The sequence below is a fragment of the Gracilinanus agilis genome, chromosome 4 (assembly GCF_016433145.1).
Source record: "Gracilinanus agilis isolate LMUSP501 chromosome 4, AgileGrace, whole genome shotgun sequence".
NCBI lineage: Eukaryota > Metazoa > Chordata > Mammalia > Didelphimorphia > Didelphidae > Gracilinanus > Gracilinanus agilis.
The window spans coordinates 246,305,789-246,325,950 of NC_058133.1; the positions used below are offsets into that span (position 1 = coordinate 246,305,789).

General features: G+C 43.0%; 2 protein-coding genes across 2 annotated transcripts; both read left to right on the top strand.

The window, feature by feature from the left end:
- Positions 1-4,835: 4,835 nt before the first annotated feature.
- On the top strand, positions 4,836-5,765 carry LOC123243888 (olfactory receptor 13G1). Its single transcript, XM_044672029.1, has one exon. The coding sequence runs from the start codon at positions 4,836-4,838 to the stop codon at positions 5,763-5,765; it is 930 nt and encodes a 309-aa protein (XP_044527964.1).
- Positions 5,766-8,456: 2,691 nt separating this feature from the next.
- On the top strand, positions 8,457-13,716 carry LOC123246284. The gene is given in 7 exon segments (XM_044675202.1): positions 8,457-9,102; positions 9,171-9,358; positions 9,410-9,932; positions 10,170-10,472; positions 10,475-11,965; positions 11,968-12,668; positions 12,766-13,716. Coding segments are annotated over 7 exon segments (4,803 nt in total).
- The last annotated feature ends 6,446 nt before the right edge of the window (positions 13,717-20,162 follow it).

The following is a 20,162-nucleotide window of genomic DNA, read 5'->3' on the forward strand; positions in this document are numbered from 1 at the left end:
TTCCTACTTTGTGGGATTTATCTGATGCAAAATGGACATTATTCTAGACTCTCCTTTTTTCCTCCATATCTTTGTTTTTTAGGTGCATTTCTTGTAATAGATTTTTTTGTGATTGAATCTGTCACTATTTTTCTCTTGTTAGATTATTTAATACATTGTTATTTAAAGTTATGAGAGTTAGTTTTATATTTTTTACAAATTTCATCCATCCTCTAAAATTGCTGTGTTTTTTTTCAAATTAGAACCTTTTCTCTTATTTTAGGCAATTCTATTCCAAAAAATTCCATCCCCCCCCGACCTCTTATTACTTCTTTCCCTAATTTTGAAATTTTGTTTATCTTATCAATTCGTTGATCTTTCTTTTTTACCTGGTTATTTCAATGTCCCCTTCCCCCCAATTAAGTGATAAAGTAAAGCTCTCTTCCATTTCTACTCTTCCATTTCCTTAGTTTAATTTTTTTTTTTAAGTTCTGCACCATTTTTTAAACAACAGATTTCTTTCTCTCCTCATTTTCTTCAATATTGTCTTCCCTTTCTGTTTACTCAAGACTTTTAGTCTTTTAAAAGTGTTATTCCAAGGTAGAAATTTTCAGGTGTCCCTGATTACTTTTGCCCTCCTTCAAGGTATTTTTTTTCCCACTTGCCATTTTGTTTCTGGTTTTTATGGTGTTTCATTCTTCTGGGAGTCACTTGCCCCCAGGAGCTTGGGTTTTCCTTCTGAGGTGGCATTATTGTTCTAATTATGAAATCCTTACAAATGATTTCCAATGGAAGCATTCTTCAGTGGAACCACATGCACTTTTTTCTTAATTTCCCTCATACACAATGCTGGGAAGTAAGCAAACTGAGTTTCTCACTGCAATTTCTAGATTCTCCTTCTGCTGCCATTACTGAGCAAGCTATATTCCTCTGTAGTTCACTCCATCTTTGTATGTCACCCAGATAATGGTTGCTATTATTCATTGACCCCCAATTCTTTCTCCTTCAAAGAGTTGTCATGCTTTCTACCCTAATCTATGCCTTTATATTTAAGGATATCAATTTTTATATTGTTGTCTCCACAAGTAACCTTATCTTTTTCAGTTTTCTCAGCTAAAAAATGAGGATCATATAGTACCTACCTCCCAGAGTAGTTGTAAGGATCAAATGTTATATGTAAAGTGCTTTGCAAACCTCAGAGTAAATAATGACTGTTGTGTTCATTACCAACAGAAAAATAGGTTTTGTAGTTTGTGGCTAATAAAACTAACATTTCCATTCTTTTTATACTTTACTCCTTTCCCTACATAATCTAGCCATATTGGTCTTCTTGCTTTTCTTCAAACATTGCATTTAATTTCCTGACTGTACATTTTTACTAGCTGTCTTCTCTTGCCTAAATGTTCTTTCTCCTCTATTAGAATTTGAGTTCCCAGATGTCAAAAATTATTTTTAACTTCTTTGTGCCTAGAATATAATAAGTGCATATTAAATGCTTATTGATGGACTGACTGACTGAGTGCTAAATCCTGGGATACAAGTTCAAAAATAAAACAATCCATGCCTTCAAGGAGGTTACATTCTAATGTTGTTCATTAGTCATGCTCAACTTCTTGGCAAAGATACTGGAATTATTTGTCATTTTCTTCTCTAGCTTGTCCCCATTTTACAGATAAGGAACTGAAACAAATAGGGGTAAGTAACTTGTCCAAAGTTGCATAGCTAGTAAGTGTCTGAGACAAGAATGAAATCAGATCTTCCCAACTCCAATTCAGTGCTTATTGAACCACCTATCTGTCCCATTTACATTTTAATAGGGGTATGCAAAAACATACAAAACAGAGTTTGGCCAAGGAAGGGAAGTTTTGGTCTGGGACTGCTGTGTTCTTTCCAACAAGGGCAGGACCAATTGATTGTTCACAGAACAAAAGTGATAGAAAGTTGATGTGGTGGTTGGCAGGATAGATGAAAAGATGTTTTCTTTGGATAAACCCTAGTTTCTTGGTAGATGCCTGGATGAGTGAGACCCATTAGATAGATATATTAGATTTTTTTAGTGTTCAGAATGGAGTCACAAAGTCAACTAGATTAACTCTAAAAAGTAAAAAATTATATCTAGAGGTTTAGGATTAGATGTTCATTGTTCTTGGTGATATATGGAAGGAGAAGGAACAGAAGGAAAGATACCTATTTTTGGATAGGCACTAATATCCTTGCGGATCATGGTGAATCAACTTTAGATTTTGGTATTCAGCCTATAACCATTCCCTTTCAGTTAGTTCTAAATGTAAGGAAGCTTTTCCTATTAAGTATAAATAAGCTACTCTGCAATTTGTAATCTTTATTCCTAATTCTGTCCTTTTGAGTCAAAATAGTAAAGTTTAATACCACTTCTACATGAAACTCTTTCATTTCTTTTTAGACAGATACCATGTATCCTCTAAGTCTTCTTTTTACAAACCTAAGCCTTCCTAATTCTTTCAACAATACATCCTTGTATGTGTTTCAGTACATAGTTTACAGTCCTTCCACTATCATGGCCATCATCTTCTGAACATGCTCCATTTTATTTAATGATTTCATTGGATGGTGGCAAGTAGTCATTACTCCATATCTTTCTTGTTTTGCTCTCTTTCCCTTTTACTCATCTTTTCCCTCACTTTTTTTTTTTGTCCAGAACAGTAACTTCAATAAAACTGCCTATCCCTGAAATAGCAAACTGCTTGATTTTTTTCTGCATCATTTAACTACATAGTAAAGCATAATCTTTCCTTCCTCCCTTCTTTCCTGCCTCCTTTCCTTCCTTTGTTTTTTTCATTCCTTCCTTCCTTCCTTCCATATACTCTGTATGCATCCTGTACATACCTCTTTTTTTTTTTAAACCCTTACCTTCTGTTTTAGGATTAATACTAAATATTGATTCTAAGGCAGAATAGCAGGAAGGCCTAGACAATGGGGTTAACTGACTTGCCCAGGGTCACACAACTATGAAGTGTATAAGGCCAGATTTGAATCCAGGATCTCCTATCTGGCTCTCAATCCACTGAACCACCAAGCTGCCAGCCATACCTATTTATTTCTATACCTATTCTATACCTACATCGTTTTATATTATATATTATATTTATGCCCTCAATTACACATTATAAACTCTGTGGAGGTAAAGCTGTTTTCCCCCTTTCTTTTTATCTTCAGTACATAGCACAGTGCCTAGTACATAGTAAATGCTCATTGACATTGATTTGCCTCTGCTCTCTTCCTAGAACTCAGAATCCTTATAAAAAATGGGAGAATTGACCTCTACCAGTTGTGATTTACGTGTTTTTTAACATCTTTACTAAATAAAATGAAGGCTTTGACATATAAAGTTTGATATTCCCTCAATGTTTTAATCTACAGGTATTTCTAGTGAAACTGAGCAAATGAAGGAAGAAAAAATGGCCAATTCAAGTACCTATTATCAAAATAGATATAATGTAAGGTAAGCTATTTGACTTGTTATTGTCTGTATTATATAAAAGAATTCTTATTTATATAATATTAACATTTATTCATTATTCCTTAAAATCCTTAAAAGAGTCAATAGTTGTATTCAGGTTGTCTGATTCCAACTCTAATGACCTTTCTCTCACTTAGGTCTTTATGGGGAAAAAAAAAGAAGCTGAGATGGGGGACCTAAATTCTATTAAGGCTATTAGCTTGTTCTTATTGATTCTACACAATATTAACAAATTGTTGCTCCACTCATTTTAGTCAAGCAACAAGTCAATTCAAAGGGGGAAATCAATTAAAACAATTATTTGGCATTGTGCTTACAATATTTTTGCTTGTTATATATCACTGTTTCTGAGTCACACATGTCAGGAAAGGAAATTAACATCCATATGATTGTGTGCTCAATAACTTTGGTCACTGACTTTATTGGTTATAAAGTTACTCACAAAACTATTGACTATTAATTATTTGAGGTGAATAAACTCCATAAAATATGGAGGATCTTGCTTTAGGCAAGGGAGACAAGATCACAAGGAATTATAAAGGGTTTTGATAAAGGTGATGATCATCTTTTCCAAATCTCCCAATATAAATTTGCCACTGCATAGAAAATATGATTACATTTTTTTGAAAAGAAAATAGATTGATTAGGACAATTAAGCCAATTCAGTTAAATAGTTTTTCCCATTCAATGAAGGAAGAAAAAACCTGGTTCTAATTGGAACCTTTAAAATGATTGACCATTTCAGACAATAACTTGAACAATTTAGTCAAATGATCAGCTTTGTCTCTACATCATTTTTATTTTTAATTTAATGATCAATTGATTCAATGGCCATAAAAATAATATTCCCATTTCATTCATCACTTTTTATGACCAGAAGCAAGCTTATTACTTTCTGTTGTTTTATGTGTCTCTAGCATTTTCCATATTTGTTGGAAAAAAGTTGTTGGTTAAAAGAACCAAGACAGACACAGATATAAATATATCTGATGTGTGAAGTGTATGCATCATTTCATAAACTAATTCCTTATCCATATTTAGATAATTTTCATGCCAAAATGTCATTATGATCACTAGTGTTCTAATTTAATCTTTACTTTTTTACTTCACTATACTCCCCTATGCACTGATATTATTGCAATACCAGAGTACGAAGCCAAGTGGGACCCAGGGAATGATGAAGAAAGAGAAGAAGAGATAATCTCACAGCAAGGGCATTTCTAATCCTGTGTTTAGAAGACAAATCTTCACATGATATCATAAAAATTACATCCCTATCTCCATTTTTTTGATACATCTTCATTTAATTATTATAAAACTGGTTATTACATTGTATGCCCAACAGTGCTTACAAGGCATGATGAACCACAGCACTGTTACTGAGTTTGTAGTGGTTGGGCTTTCTGGGCAACCTAAACTCCAAGGAATCTTCTTTACCATCTTCTTCTTCATCTACCTAATGGCCCTACTTGGTAATGTGATTATTGTTATTGCCATCACTTACAACACCAGCCTTCATTCTCCTATGTATCTTCTTCTGCTGTCATTAGGTGTGGTGGATGTTATCTGCACCTCCACCATCATCCCCAAAATGCTGGAGAACATGCTGGTATTGGATAAGACCATTTCTTATGAGGGTTGTATGTCCCAGCTCTTCTTTTTTACTTGGCCCCTAGGAGCTGAAATGGTTCTTTTTACCGTGATGGCCTATGATCACTATGTGGCTATCTGTTTCCCCCTGAGCTATAGCACCATTATGAACCGCAATATGTGCATGGCACTTCTCTGCACTGTCATGACCATAGCTATTGTCAATTCTTGGGTACATACAGGCCTCATCCTCAGGCTGACCTTCTGTGGGCCCAATACAATTAACCACTTCTTCTGTGAGATCCCCCCATTGCTTGCATTGTCCTGTAGCCCTGTGAGGACAAATGAAGTAATGGTATTTGTGGCTGACATTGCCCTATTCATGGGAGACTTCATCCTCACTTGCATCTCCTATGGCTTCATCATTTCTGCCATCCTTCGCATTCGTACCACTGAAGGTAAGAGAAAGGCCTTCTCCACTTGCTCCTCCCACCTCTTGGTGGTGTCCCTCTATTATTCCCCTGTCATCTACACTTATATCCGCCCAGCTTCCACTTATAACTTTGAACGGGACAAGGTAGTGGCTGCACTGTACACTCTGGTAACTCCTACCCTGAACCCACTTGTCTATAGTTTCCAGAACAAGGAAATCCAGGGAGGGATCAAGAAAGTGTTTTCATTTCTGAAATGTCATTGATATATGACGTCCATCCTCTATTCTATTTCTTGCAGGATTCTGCCAACTATATCTATTCTTATGTCTCCTCAAAGGCAAACCTACTCAATACATGTTTTCTCTAATTATTCCATTACCTTGACATCCACAAAATAATCCCTCTCTAGGGAAGAGAAAACACTTTAAGATTTTTCCTTTTTGTGGCTTAAACTTTCTAGAGTTGTGGTTAGAATATCATTCCATCTCTCAGCAGATGATACTTAGCTCCAGACCCTAAATGAATCAGGACACAGTATAGAGTCCAGTAAATTCATACCATCAGCCATGATCTTTTCTTTGGAGTGATTTCATATGTGTTGAACTTTATATCTTTATAAATTTCAATATCTATAAGTTGGACTGTATTCATTTTCCATATGATGGATAGTAACCTAGTTTTTGTCAAGAATCTTTGGGTTTATGGATTCCTCATTTTGAAAAAAATCTACACGCCTTTTGTTATCCCAATTTATAGTAGAGAAATAGAGATAATTATAGAGAAATATAAAATATAAGGGGAGAAGACCATTATTTCTCCTATCTACCTAGACATATTTCCTGCTTTTTATATATAGACACAAGTAAAAAAATCTGTATAGGTGCTGAGATCACAGTTATGTCTAGAATATCTTTTTATTACTATTATTCTAACCTATGACATTACTTTTCATTTATCTTTTCACTAGATCCTAAAATCTTTCCTTACATGAACACGTATAAATGGAAATTTTGAACCCTGGACTTGACCCCCCCCCATAAGTCCTTTAGTTTTCCCAAAATTCCCTTTAATCTCTCCTGCACCTCCACATTTGCGTGGTCACGTTATTGTTTTATAGTTGGCTGTAACTACTCCCTTGCTTTTTTTGGTTCCTGGGAGCGAGCTGGTTAGTACCTTTTAGTTGGTCTCTTTTGTTAGTTTATTATTAATAAAATATTCATAAATATAACATTTAGTATCTTGCATATTAATTTTAATCTTCACAAACATTTCCTGATCTTACCACAAGGGAGATAATTACATCTCATAATGTATGCCCTCCTAACTCCCTAATTCACAAATAAATTTATTCTTTCTTTGTATATGATGTAAACCCCAACCTGGCATAATGTAAAGAATTTTGTCCTGGTAGTTTGAAGAAACAAATTAAAATTCTAGCTCTGCCATTTTCTTTCTATGTGACATTAAACCAATCATTTATTTACCCTTGTCAGAATCAATTTCAATGTCTGCAATACCTACTTCATGGGGTTTGTGAAAGAAAAAACTAAATAAAGCACTATGTAGATGTAAGCAATTATTGTTATTATTACTTTACTATTGTAATGGATGGCCAAACTGACCCTTGCCCAAACCTATAGACCTCTGTGTATTTTAGATAACTGACCCTTGCCCAAACCTATAGGCCTGTGTGTATTTCAGATAGGACCCCTCACAAACTGAAGTGTGTATTGTAGATAAGACCTTGTACGCAACCCACCCAACGGGACCATGCCCTTAGAGTGATAAACACCTTTCTCTAAGTCTTCTATGTACTATATAAAGAGTGTTGCGAACCTACTCGTGGGGGAGACCACTCCTTTCAGTCTCTTCCCCTGAGTGTGAACGTGTGTAGCTTAATAAAGCTCTGCTCTCTGTGCATCTTGCATTGTCTGTCTTGTTTCCTTTGGCTCACCCAAAAACGGACCCTAACATATGGGGGCTTGTCTGCTTAGGAATACGCCCTAGGAACAGCAGATGGATAGTGGAAGCCACCCTGAGTGAGCCTGGGAACTTGATTGGCTGAAATTCCGGAACCGGTATCTGGAGGTGAGGATTACTTGTGTGACTGGATGTGTGTCTGCTGAGTGACTGGGTGCCTTGATGGCCAGGAAAAACAGCCCACGCTGTGCATATGAGTAGCAGGGCGTCCGCCTGGCCGGGGATTATATGGCCCACCTATGCCTAAGCACTGTGGTCCACCTCTGGCAAGAGGTGTATACCTAACCCGAGAGGAGGTGGTTGATGCTGGCTGTTTTCCTTGACCTGTTTCTGAGTATGGGCCTGAAAGTATCACGGTTCCATTCCTCTGAGAGGAGGCCGGCTGAGAAATCGGGGAAGCGAGTGGCTATACTTTTTTCCTACCCCTCCTCCCCTTCCCAGCTTCCTGTTCAGGTTCGGTTCCGGCCAAATTTAGCTGTGTCACGGGTTCAAGTCCCGTGAGTCGCGAGTTGCTTCCTTTGCTCCCTGGCCGAAGGGTCTTGGGGGTAAAGAGGTTCGAGTCCTCTTGAGTTGACCCCACCTGCTGGCCTGGAGTGTGCAGGAGTTTTTTTGCGGGTGGAAGCCTTGTGATACTACAGGTTCAAGTCCTGTGGTGCGCAGTTTCTAGTCCTGCGGGCGGAAAAGCGCTGAAACCGCCGAAGTAGAAAGAGGTTCGAGTCCTCTTGAGAAATTGTGGGTTTGTAAGATTAGACACCGAGGGCTGACTGAGGGACGCCTTACTCAGTCCCGGGTGGATGAGGGACCTCTGGCCTGGCTGGCCCTGGCCTTTTGGGGCTCCCCGATCCCTTCAGAAGGCTTAACTGGAGGTTGCTCCCCACAGATTTTTTTTTGACACTACGCGGTCTCCTCTTCTTGATCTTTCTTTCCTCTGTCATTCCTCTCTCTATCCTCTTGGCCACCCTACCACAAGAGAAATGGGTAACTCTCCTAGCCACCCTATCGACCTGGTTCTCCAACACTTTGGGGATTTTAAGTCCCACGCAGCGGACCTAGGGCTGGAGGTCCGCAAAGGGAAACTCCAAGCCCTTTGTAATGGGGAATGGCCCACCTTTGGGGTACAATGGCCTTATGGGGGAACCTGGGATCGTGCGGTCATCTCAGCAGTCCGCACGGCGGTTTTGGCCCCTAGAACCGAGGGGCACCCAGACCAGATTCCCTACATTTTTACCTGGCAATCCCTGGCTCAGGACCCTCCCCCATGGCTCAAGCCGTACACCGACTCAGCACGAGTCCTCACCCTTGCCCTAGACAAAGCAGCCCGTGACCCATCTGAAAGCAAGGGACAGCCCAACCCCTCAGCACCGCCAGTCCTCCCAGCCCCAGAGGAATCTCTGCTGGACCTTTCCTTACCTCCCCCTTACAACCCCCCAGCTCCCATATACCCTCCCTTACCGGGGGAAGCCCAGGCAGCACCTCCTGCCCAGGCAGTTCCCCCTGTTTTACCTTCACCTCCCCCGGCCCATCGGACAAGGGGCCGCAGCCCTCTCGCTCCCGAAGAAGGCCAGTTACCTTCCTCCACAGTGGCCCTCCCTGTCCGGACTGTGGGACCCATGGTCCCCGGTGGGCCAATGGTTCATCAATACTGGCCATTCACCTCTTCTGATTTATACAATTGGAAACACCAAAAGCCCCCTTTTCTGAGCAACCACAGAAGCTCATTGACCTTCTGGAATCCATTTTTCTCACTCATACTCTCACTTGGGACGACTGTCAGCAGCTTCTCCGCACCCTCTTCACTAGTGAAGAGCATGACTGTATTCTTGCAGAAGGGCGGAAAATGATTCTAGGTGACGACGGCCGCCCCACGGCTGATCCCGCTCGCTTGGAAGCTGCGTTTCCCATGAATCGCCCGGATTAGGACTTCTAGACGGAGCAAGGTAGGGAGCGTCTTCAGTCCTATCGCCAGACTCTCCTAGCAGGCCTCTGTGCAACAGCTCGGAAGCCCACTAATTTGACCAAAATTGGGGCAGTTAGACAGGACCCTGAGGAAACTCCCGCAGCCTTTCTAGAACGGCTACAGAATGCCTTCCGAATGTATTCCCCCATGGACCCCACAGCTCCTGCCAGTCAGACGGCAGTCCTACTAGCATTTGCCAATCAAACGGCACCAGACATCCGTAAAAAGCTGCAGAGGGTGGATGCATTCACGGCACAGTCCCTAGAGGAACTTCTGAAGGTAGCAGAGAAGGTCTATAACACCAGGGAGACTCCCAAGGAGTGGGCAGAACGCCTGAGACAGGAGGACCTTATCAGGCAGGATCAGAGACAGAAAGAGGCTGAGGAACGGGATGTCAGGATGCATTCAGAACAACGCTTTCGGGAAGAAAAGGCCCAAAGACAGATGCTTAAAGGTCAACAAGAGACCACTCGTATTCTAGCTGCAGCCCTTCGTCAGCAGCCGGGGCAATCGGAGCCGGATCCCCAACCCAGGGGGACTTGCTTTGACTGAGGGCTCCTGGGCCATTGGCAGAGGGATTGCCCCCACAGGGCGCCTTCTCGCGGACCCAGGAGGAGATTTCCTCCCCCACCCCCGATGGTTAGCCGCCCAGGACGACAGACCCTAACCTTTGCCGAAAGGGATTGAGGGGGACGGGTCTCAGGCCCCCTCCCTGAGGCCTGGGTAACAGCTTGCATTGAGGGGACTCCCATTCCCCTGCTGGTGGACACGGGGGCAGAACACTCAGTCCTCCAACATCCCCTGGGCGAGACTTCCTCCAAATTTTCCGTGGTCCAGGGAGTGGCGGGTTCTCACAAATACCCCTGGACCACTAAATGAACTGTGAATCTTGGGACCCATGTGGTCTCCCACTCCTTCCTAGTCATTCCTGATAGCCCTGCCCCTCTCTTGGGTAGAGATCTTTTGCATAAATTAGGCGCTTGCATACAGTTTCACCAAGACTCAGTGACCGTGACTGATGCTGAAGGATGAGCACAGTGAGCCTTCAGGATGAACACCGATTGTTCTCTGACCCCATTCCCGCCAACATTCCACCCCATGTTAAGCCTTGGGTGGCGGCTCACCCGGGGGTGTGGGCGGAGCTTTCAGGTGTTGTCTTGGCAATCCGCCAAGCCCCAGTCGTGATCCCCCTCAAGTCCGGGGCCACACCCATCCGGGTCAGACAATACCCAATGCCCCTAGCAGCCAGGAAAGGGATCCAACCCCATATCGACCACCTTCTGAAGGCCGGAATCCTGGTTCCATGCAAATCACTTTGGAACACTCCCCTCTTACTGGTAAAGAAACCTGGGTCAAATGACTATCGGCCGGTCCAAGACCTGAGGGAGGTGAACAAAAGGATTGAGGACATCCATCCCACAGTCCCCAATCCTTACATGCTGCTTAGCAATCTCCATCCTTCCCTTATATGGTACACCACTTTGGACTTGAAGGACGCTTTCTTTACCCTCCTGCTTGCACCCATTAGCCAACCCATCTTTGCCTTTGAATGGCACACCCCTGGGTCCCCGACTGTCTCCCAACTAACCTGGACTAGACTCCCCCAGGGACTGAAACTCAGCCCGACCCTCTTCAGAGATGCTCTGGCTCAGGATCTGGAGGAGTTCCGCACTGCACGTCCTGAAGTGACCCTCTTGCAGTACGTCGACGACCTCCTCATCGCTTCTCCCTCTGAAGATTCCTGTAAAGATGCTACTCGAGCACTTCTGACCTGCCTCCAGGAATCGGGGTATCGCGTCAGCGTGAAGAAAGCGCGCATTGCCCGCACGGAGGTAATATTTCTAGGCTATAGCCTGAAAGAGGGTTTTCGATGGCTCACTAAGGCCATGACCCAGACTGTCTTGACAATCCCTACCCCATCATCACCTAGGCAGGTCCGAGAGTTTCTCGGGACGGTGGGTTACTGTTGGTTGTGGATCCCTAATTTCGCTGAAATCGCGAAGCCCCTCTATTTAGGGGCTAGGGAGTCCAAGGCTTGGTCATGGACAACGGACATGGACTTGGCCTTTCAGGAACTGCGCGCCTCCTTGCTGAGAGCCCCGGCTTTGGCCCTGCCTGATCCCAAAAAGGCATTTTTGTTCTTCGTGGATGAAAAACATGGAGTAGCAAAGGGAGTCCTCACCCAAAAGTTGGGACCCTGGGACAGGCCAGTGGCATATTTGTCCAAAAGGATGGACCCTGTGGCAGCGGGGTGGCCAGCATGCCTCCGCATTATTGCCGCTATAGCTCTTTTAGTCAAGGATGCAGACAAACTCACCCATGGCCAAGCACTGACCATTGCCACCTCTCACGCCATTGAGAGTGTCCTTTGGCAACCACCAGTCAGATGGCTCTCACACTCTAGGCTGACACACTATCAGTCCCTGCTCCTCAATGAACCGCGACTCACCTTTAAGGTGATCTCAGCCCTCAATCCTACCACCCTGCTCCCTATAGGGGACCCAACAGCATCCCACTCTTGTCAGGACATTTAGTAGAAGCTACCTCAGCAAGACCTGACCTCAAGGACACCCCCATCCCAAACCCGGACCTCATCTACTTCAATGATGGTAGCAGTTTCATCACTCCCTCGGGGGCCAGAGCAACGGGGGCAGCAGTAGTTGACCAATCAGGTTCCATTGTTTGGGCAGCCCAACTTCCTGAAGGAACCTCAACCCAGCAGGCTGAATTGATTGCTCTGAAAGCAGCCCTTAGGGCGGCAAAAGGGAAGCGAGTGAATATCTACACAGACAGCCGCTACGCATTTGCCTCCCTGCATGTTCATGCTCCCATCTACCATGAGCGAGGATACATAACCTCCACGGGGAAGCCAATTGCCCACCTAGAACATATTCAGGGTCTCCTGGATGTGGTCTGGGAACCCCACCTGGTGGCTGTGATCCACACACCAGGCCATCAGAAGGGCGATTCCCACCCAGCACTGGGAAATAGGTGGGCGGATGAAGCAGCTCGGGAAGCAGCAACCCATGCCTCCATATGGAGGCCTGGCCCACGGGTGCTTACCCTTGCATCCCCTCCCCAAGGCCTCCTGCTCCCAGCCCCTCCCTCAGAGTCACCCCAATACTTGGAAGAAGACCGAGTATGGGTTATTAAACAGGAAGGCGAACTCTTAGCCGGCTACGAGGCGGTTTTCCAAGACCGCTGGGGCAACATACTCCTGCCCCATGTGGCAGGCTGTCTGCTGGCTAACTCACCTCCACCATCTTACCCACCTCGGCGCCGACAAACTTCGGGAGATTCTACGGAAGGGGCAGATTTGATTCCAGGGCATGACCTCCTTTCTTGAGGAACTTACCCGCAAATGCACTACCTGCCAAGCAGTGTGGCCAGCCAACCCCACCCCCGCCCCAGGGGCCCGGTTAAGGGGAACAAGACCCTGTGAACATTGGGAACTCGACTTCACTGAGATAAAGCTGGGAAAATTTGGGTTCTGGTACCTTCTGGTTATGATGGACACGTTCACGGGATGGCCAGAAGCCTTTCCTACCAAGGCTGAAACAGCACAGGTAGTAGCCAAACATCACCTGGAAGACATCATCCCTCGCTATGGTCTCCCCACCTCCTTGGGGTCGGATAATGGACCAGCCTTCATTAGCCACACTGTCCGGCTGCTGGTAAAGGGCCTAGGGGTAACTTGGAAGCACCATTGCGAATACAGACCTTAGAGTTCAGGTCAGGTAGAGAGGATGAATCGGACCCTAAAAGAGTTTCTTACTAAACTCACCCTGGAGACTGGCAAGGACTGGGTGACCCTCCTTCCCTTCGCTCTTTTTAAAGCCTGAAATACCCCGGGCCAGCTATCCCTTACCCCCTATGAGATCCTTTATGGCTCCTTACCCCTATTCTATCATCCTTTCCTTCCACCGAAAAAATACCCCCCCCCCCCCCATCTGCGAGATTTTGTTCTTTCCCTTTCCCAGGTGCATGCTGAATTGTGGCCACATCTTCAAGCCCGGTTTCAACCACCACCACTCAAGCCTCACCAATTCAAGCCCGGTGACTGGGTCTGGGCCGAGAGACACAGGAAGGAAACCTTGCAACCCAGGTGGAAAGGGCCATACGTCATCCTGCTGACCACTCCATCCGCAGTAAAGGTGGATGGCATTGGCCCCTGGATCCACCATTCTCACGTCAGGCCAGCCACAGCTCCAAACCCAGGGTGGGAAGTTAAGGCCCATCTGAATAACCCTTTGAAGCTGACATTGAGCAAACCCTAATGGCTAACCACTCCCAACCCTTTCCCCCCATCTTTTTGGCAATGGTGGTACTGAACAGCGGTCTGTGCGCTGGGACTCCCTTTTTGTGGTGTGAGAGAGGTAACACTCTTGTACTCATCCATGACTCTTCAACTTGTCCCCCACCCACAATGACCCTGAGCACATCGACGATGCCCACTCCAGCCGACCATGCCACAGAACCAGTAACCAGCACCAGCGATGGCGCCATCCTAACCACCACGACTGCCGCCAACACCACCTTGACCCCTGAGGTTTCTACCTCAGCCAAAGCCCTTTCCCCAACCAATGCCCCTTCACTGCCCCGGATTCCGCGAAGTTTATCCGCACCAATTGCCGGCAGCCCGCACCAGCCATGGAAATGGATATTAACCAGCGGACAGTCTACATGATCCGTGAAAGAGACAAGCACTGCACGGTCTCCCTCCTTTATCGTGTATCCCTGCGACTTGGTCGATACTTCCCCCTGTCGCTGTGACATGGCTCAACGCGCCAGTGCAGACTACTATACTCGAACAGGGACTGACTATGACCCTAGGACCCGACAATACTATGGCTGCCCGGCTTCGAACCCTGGGAAGCGGTACTGTAACTCACCTGGCCAGTACTATTGTTCCTCTTGGGGTTGTGAAACCCTGGCCACTGACTGGTAGACACAAGAACCTGATCGATATTTGCAAATGAAAAGACATAGTGATGGCCAGAACCTCAACCTCACGGTACTATGGCCCGAAGACGTCGGATGGCTGTCCGGTAGGACTTGGGGAATTAGGCAGTATATGTCAGGAGCGGATGAAGAAGATTTCTTTCGCATCCAAAAGTTACCTATAGTGACCGCCCCTGCAATATTCGTGGGGCCCAACCAAGCCCTGAAGCCCCGACCCCAGAAACCCCAGCCGCGGCCCAAGCCTAAGACCACGATTACTCTTGCTCTGACAACTCTTGCTCCGACTGTCAACAATCCAGCTAGTGTCCCAACTCCCACTGCAACCGCCGAAGCTATGACAGCTGCAGTCCCTGGACCTGCAGCCCCCAGACCAAGCATTCCTACAACTGAACACTGATGCCTGCTAGAGGTGGCCTTTGCAATACTCAACTCCTCCCCCCCTAATCTGACCACCAGCTGCTGGCTGTGCCTCGTGGCATCGCCCCCTTACCTTGAAGCTTTTGCTATCAATGGCACCCTCCCTACCACCTACAACGCCCAACAATTGCCTTGCAATTGGACCGAGACAGGTACGGGCCTGACTGTTCCCCTAGTGGGAGGGAAGGGTACTTGCATCCTCAGGAACTCCTCTGCAATTTCGACTACTAAGGTTGAGACATGGGGGAAACAAGGCCCGAACTGCAATAACATCGCTACCTTCAATGGCACTACAGGTACTAAGTATGTGACCTCTCCCAACGGGACCCGGTTCTTGTGCTCAGTGACAGGGCTACAACCTTGCATATCCTCAGCAGGGCCCAGGGAGATTTGCCACTTAGTAACTGTCACCCCGCGAGTTACCGTGAGGTTACATCCGGCCTTCATGGCCTTGTGGGAAAGACCTCGGATCCTTAGGGAAAAGAGGGAGCCTGGAACCATTGCATTAACCATTGCCACCCTTCTGGGGGCGGCAGGGGTGGGGACTGGAATAGCCATCCTCACCACTCAAACACAGGGCCTGAGACACCTTAAGGTGGCAGTGAACGAGGACATCGGGAAACTCGAAAACACTCTGAGGTACTTAGAGAAATCCCACAAGTCCCCAGCTGAAGTAGTCCTACAGAATAGAAGAGGCTTAGACTTGCTCTTCCTTAAAGAGGGGGGGACTCTGTGCAGCCCTAGGAGAAGAATGTTGCTTTTATGCCAACCATTCCGGTATCATTAGGGACACCCTTGACCAGCTCCAAAGGGATCTCGAACAAAGGAAGAAAGACCATAACAGCTATAACCCCTGGTTTGCCAACCTGTTCGCAACCTCCCCCTGGCTAACCAGCCTGGTCACATCTTTGCTAGGACCCTTAGCTATTATAATCCTCCTTCTGACCTTTGGACCCTGCATCCTAAATGCACTAGTTAGATTTGTGAAAAAACCGCCTAAATACCATACAGGTACTAGTTCTTCAGCGCCAGCACCAGGCGATTCCCCCTGACCCCTAGACAAAAAAAAAAAAAAAAAAAAGTGTGGAATGTAGTGGATGGCCAAACTGACCCTTGCCCAAACCTATAGGCCTCTGTGTATTTTAGATAACTGACCCTTGCCCAAACCTATAGGCCTGTGTGTATTTCAGATAGGACCCCTTGCAAACTGAAGTGTGTATTGTAGATAAGACCTTGTACGCAACCCACCCAACGGGACCATGCCCTTAGAGTGATAAACACCTTTGCTCTAAGTCTGCTATGTACTATATAAAGAGTGTTGTGAACCTACTCGTGGGGGAGACCACTCCTTTCAGTCTCTTCCCCTGTGTGTGAACGTGTGTAGCTTAATAAAGCTCTGCTCTCTGTGCATCTTGCATTGTCTGTCTTGTTTCCTTTGGCTCACCCAAAAACGGACCCTAACACTATTGTATTGTAGAATAATCTGTATTGCAGAATCAGCTGTTATAGAAAATCAAATTATTTGCTCTCCCTACATGGGTTTCTAATGTATCTCCTCCAGTACCATGGAAAATATATGTCATGAGTTTTTCACCTAGCCTTCTAAAATCAAAATTACAATAAGCCTTTGCTATAATCAGTTTTTTTCAAAAGGGAATGATATAAAGGGGAAAAATATTGGGACATGGGTTTAGGCCCCAGATCCTTGATTTCCTCATCTACAAAATAAAGATTTTGGACTAGATGATTTCTAAATTTCCTTTCCATTCTAATATCTCACAAATCTGTTATTTATACATTTGTTTATTTATTTTAAAAAGACCAAGGAAAATGTTGTTTCATTTATATCTCTTGGTACAATATTTGTGATAGAGCTTTGCTTTAATAGATGTTAAAATTTTTTTTTCATCATATAATATTGCCTGACTAAAGTTTAGAGCTGGTAGGGATATTAGAACTCATCTAGTCCAATCCAATCATTTTATAATTGAGGAAATGATGCCCTGAATGGTAAGCTGGCATGTTTAAAGTCACAGATGGGTAGTAAGAAGTAGAGCTAGGATTAAATTAATACTGCATTTTAAGGTTCGTAAAGAACATTTTTCATAACAGCCTTGTGAAGGGGCACAAGTGTAATTACCCTGATTGAGAAAATTGAGGTTCATATTGTATAAATTATTTGTTCCTATAAAAGAAGTATCAGAAGAAGCAGAGTAGTGTAGGGAATAAAGAACAAGTCTTAGAGTAAGGGAGACCTGGATGTAAGTCCTCCATCTGACACATAATAGCTTTGTGACCTTAAATATTTCATTTAACTCCTTAGTGCCCCAGGGAACTCTTCTACACTTAGAGTTGCTTAAAATGTGCCTATTTACTTTACTAGAAAAAGTTCTACACCAAGATTTCCCTACATAGATTAAATTAGATACATTTTTAGAAAAAACTGTCAGGAATGGGATTTTTAATTCCATTGCCACAGTATCACACTGGTTGCTAGGCAGATCAGTTTTAAACTACCTCTTCCATTAAGTATAGATACAAAAGGAATAGCCTACTGCATACAGAGCATTATGTTATGTGCTAGGAGTAATTTTTTAAAAACTGTGATAATATGAAATTCTTTTTTTCTCTGCCCTTTTCTTTTAAAAATCAATTTTTGGTGTCTTTAAGTAAGGTCTTCAGCTTTTTAAAAATATACATAACCAAAACCCCAAAATAAAACTATAAACACACTTATGTGAAAGATGACTTCAATAGTTCTTTCTCTGGAGGTGGACAGCATTCCCCATCATTTAAGGGGGATCCCTCTTTTAGGATTGTCCCAGATCATTGCATTGCTGAGAGGAGCCAATTTTTCACAGATAATTATTGTACGATATTGCTGTTGTTATGTACAAAGTTCTCCCAGTTCTGCTTATTTCACTCTGTATCAGTTCCTTCAGATCTTTCCAGCTTTTTCTAAAATCATCTTGCTTACCTTTCCTTATAGCACATTTATTTATCACCAGCATGTACCACAATTGATTCCATCAATTCCCCAATTGATGGACATCCCCTTAATTTCCAATTCTTTGCCACTACAAAAAGAGCTGCTATAAATATTTTTGTACAAGCAGGTCCTTTCCCCTTTTATATTATCTCTTTAGAATGCAGACTCAGTAATGGTATTATTCAATCAAAGGGTATGCATATTTTATAACTCTTTGGGCATAGTTCCAAATTGCCTTCCAGAATGATTGGATCATTTCACAACTCCACTAAAAATGCATTAGTGTACCAATTTTGCCACATCCTGTCCAATATATACTACTTTCTTTTACTGCCATATTAGCCATTATGATAGGTTGAGATATTGTTTTAATTTGCATTTTTCTAATCAAGAGTGATTTAGAACAAAAATATGATTCTTGATGGCTTTGGTTTCTTCATCTGAAAATTGTTTGTTCATATTCTTTGACCATATGTCAATTAGGGAATGACTTGTATTCTTATAAATTTGACTTAGTTCTCTACAAATATGGGAAACCTTTATCAGAGACATTTGTTATAAAATTTTTTCCCAATTTGTTATTTCCCTTCTAATTTTGGTTATATTCATTTTGTTTGTACAAAAGCTACATTCCTCAAAAGTAGAATGATCAAAAATAAAATGATTGATTTGGAAAGCAACGGTTGCTGAGAATCTTCCAATTCTAAATTTTTTTTGTTTGCAAATTCTGTTCAGTTATTTTTTTTAAATTAAAAACTCTTTTAAGCATATATCTAAAATCTCATAATTTTGTCTTCAATTTAGAAAACAAGCAGTATAAATCGCAATTAGGCCTTTAACCAAACTATAGATTCTGCATGGTCTGTAGTTTGAAAGAGATTATAAATTATACACTTCTTTTGGATATAGTTATTTTATACCTGTCTAGTCTTCTCTGGGATGCTTAGTTTGGTGGTTAGAGTATAGTGATGATGAGACTAAAGTTACTACTTAATTTCATATGCAAAAGATAGCCATTGGCACCCAAATTAACCCATATTGTATATTCATGCTAGCCATTTTATTTATCTGAGTAAGAGTATTATTGGTTCATGACAATTATGCTAACTCAACCCTATGACTTGGAAAAAATCAAATTGTGTATTAGATTGTTTTTATAAGTATAACTTACTACATCTTCTTTTTAAATTAGAAATCATTTACTCAATAGTTTTGTCTTCATTCCTGCATAATGACAGAAAGGACTCCTTTAACTGTGCATAAAAATTACATATACTTTGTGTCTTTTTTAAATCACCACAATCAGAAGGGTATCACAGAAATACAACTACTTAATACAGTTAAAGTAGCATAATCTATAGTGAGCCAGCCCCCTATATGGTTTTGGGTCCTGAGTGGTGTTGGTGGCATAGGATGGTTAAGACAGGAAAAGGAAAAATGAGAACAACCAGACTAGTGGTTAGCCCATGTTGCTCTAACGCAATGGGATTTGGACTTTATTTTATACTGGTTTCAAACAAAGAACACAAAGAAAGAGTCACAGCTGTGAAGGGATTACAAATCATACACAATCCATTAGAGTCTAAAAAGTAGAGATATGGGTGCAAGGACAAGGGCCAAATTCCAACCACCAATTAGTAGGGGTTTAATTCTGGGAGCAGAAATAAATTTCATGGAGATGTTTACTAATTGTGTTCTGCCTTGATTTACAGATCTATACCTGGTCAGATAGTCTGGACTAAATTGTCTGGCTCCAGTCCTTATCTAAGTAATATATTTTTTAGGGTTCAGGTTTCTTAATTATCAAGGAGAGAAACTGTCAAGGAGAGAAATTGTTAACTCAGTAGCTTCTGGTCTGGTTGTGGACTCAAAACTTTCCAATGAGTCTATAATGTTTTTCCAATAAGAAAAGGTATGGATCATAAGAGGTGTCAAAAGAGGGGTCTCAGATTTTTATCTATTCTCTTATTGGCTTCCCACAATAATCATATGATGTTAAGTATGATGATTATTAACACTAATCCTGACTACATCATATATCTCAAGTTGCTTACTCCATCCTTCTGGAAGGAATCTCATGAATCTAGGCAGTGTATAGTGTAAAGACACTGCTTTTGGATTCAGGAGAAGCTTGAGTTGAAACCATAGAAGAGTTGAGGGGTCAAAGGCCTAGATGAATGAATAATAATAACATTTTGCAAAGGAAGACAGAAGAAGAGTTAAAAAGTCAATATATTAGCATCAGAGAAGGGGATTTCAGAGTGCTTGAACATAAAGATAATACATTTTTTTTAACATTTATTAATATTCATTTTTAACATGGTTACATGATTCATGCTCCTCCTTTCCCCTTCA

Excerpts from the sequence above, each read along its gene's own strand:
- LOC123243888 (XM_044672029.1), top strand. The coding sequence starts at position 4,836 with ATGATGAACCACAGCACTGTTACTGAGTTTGTAGTGGTTGGGCTTTCT.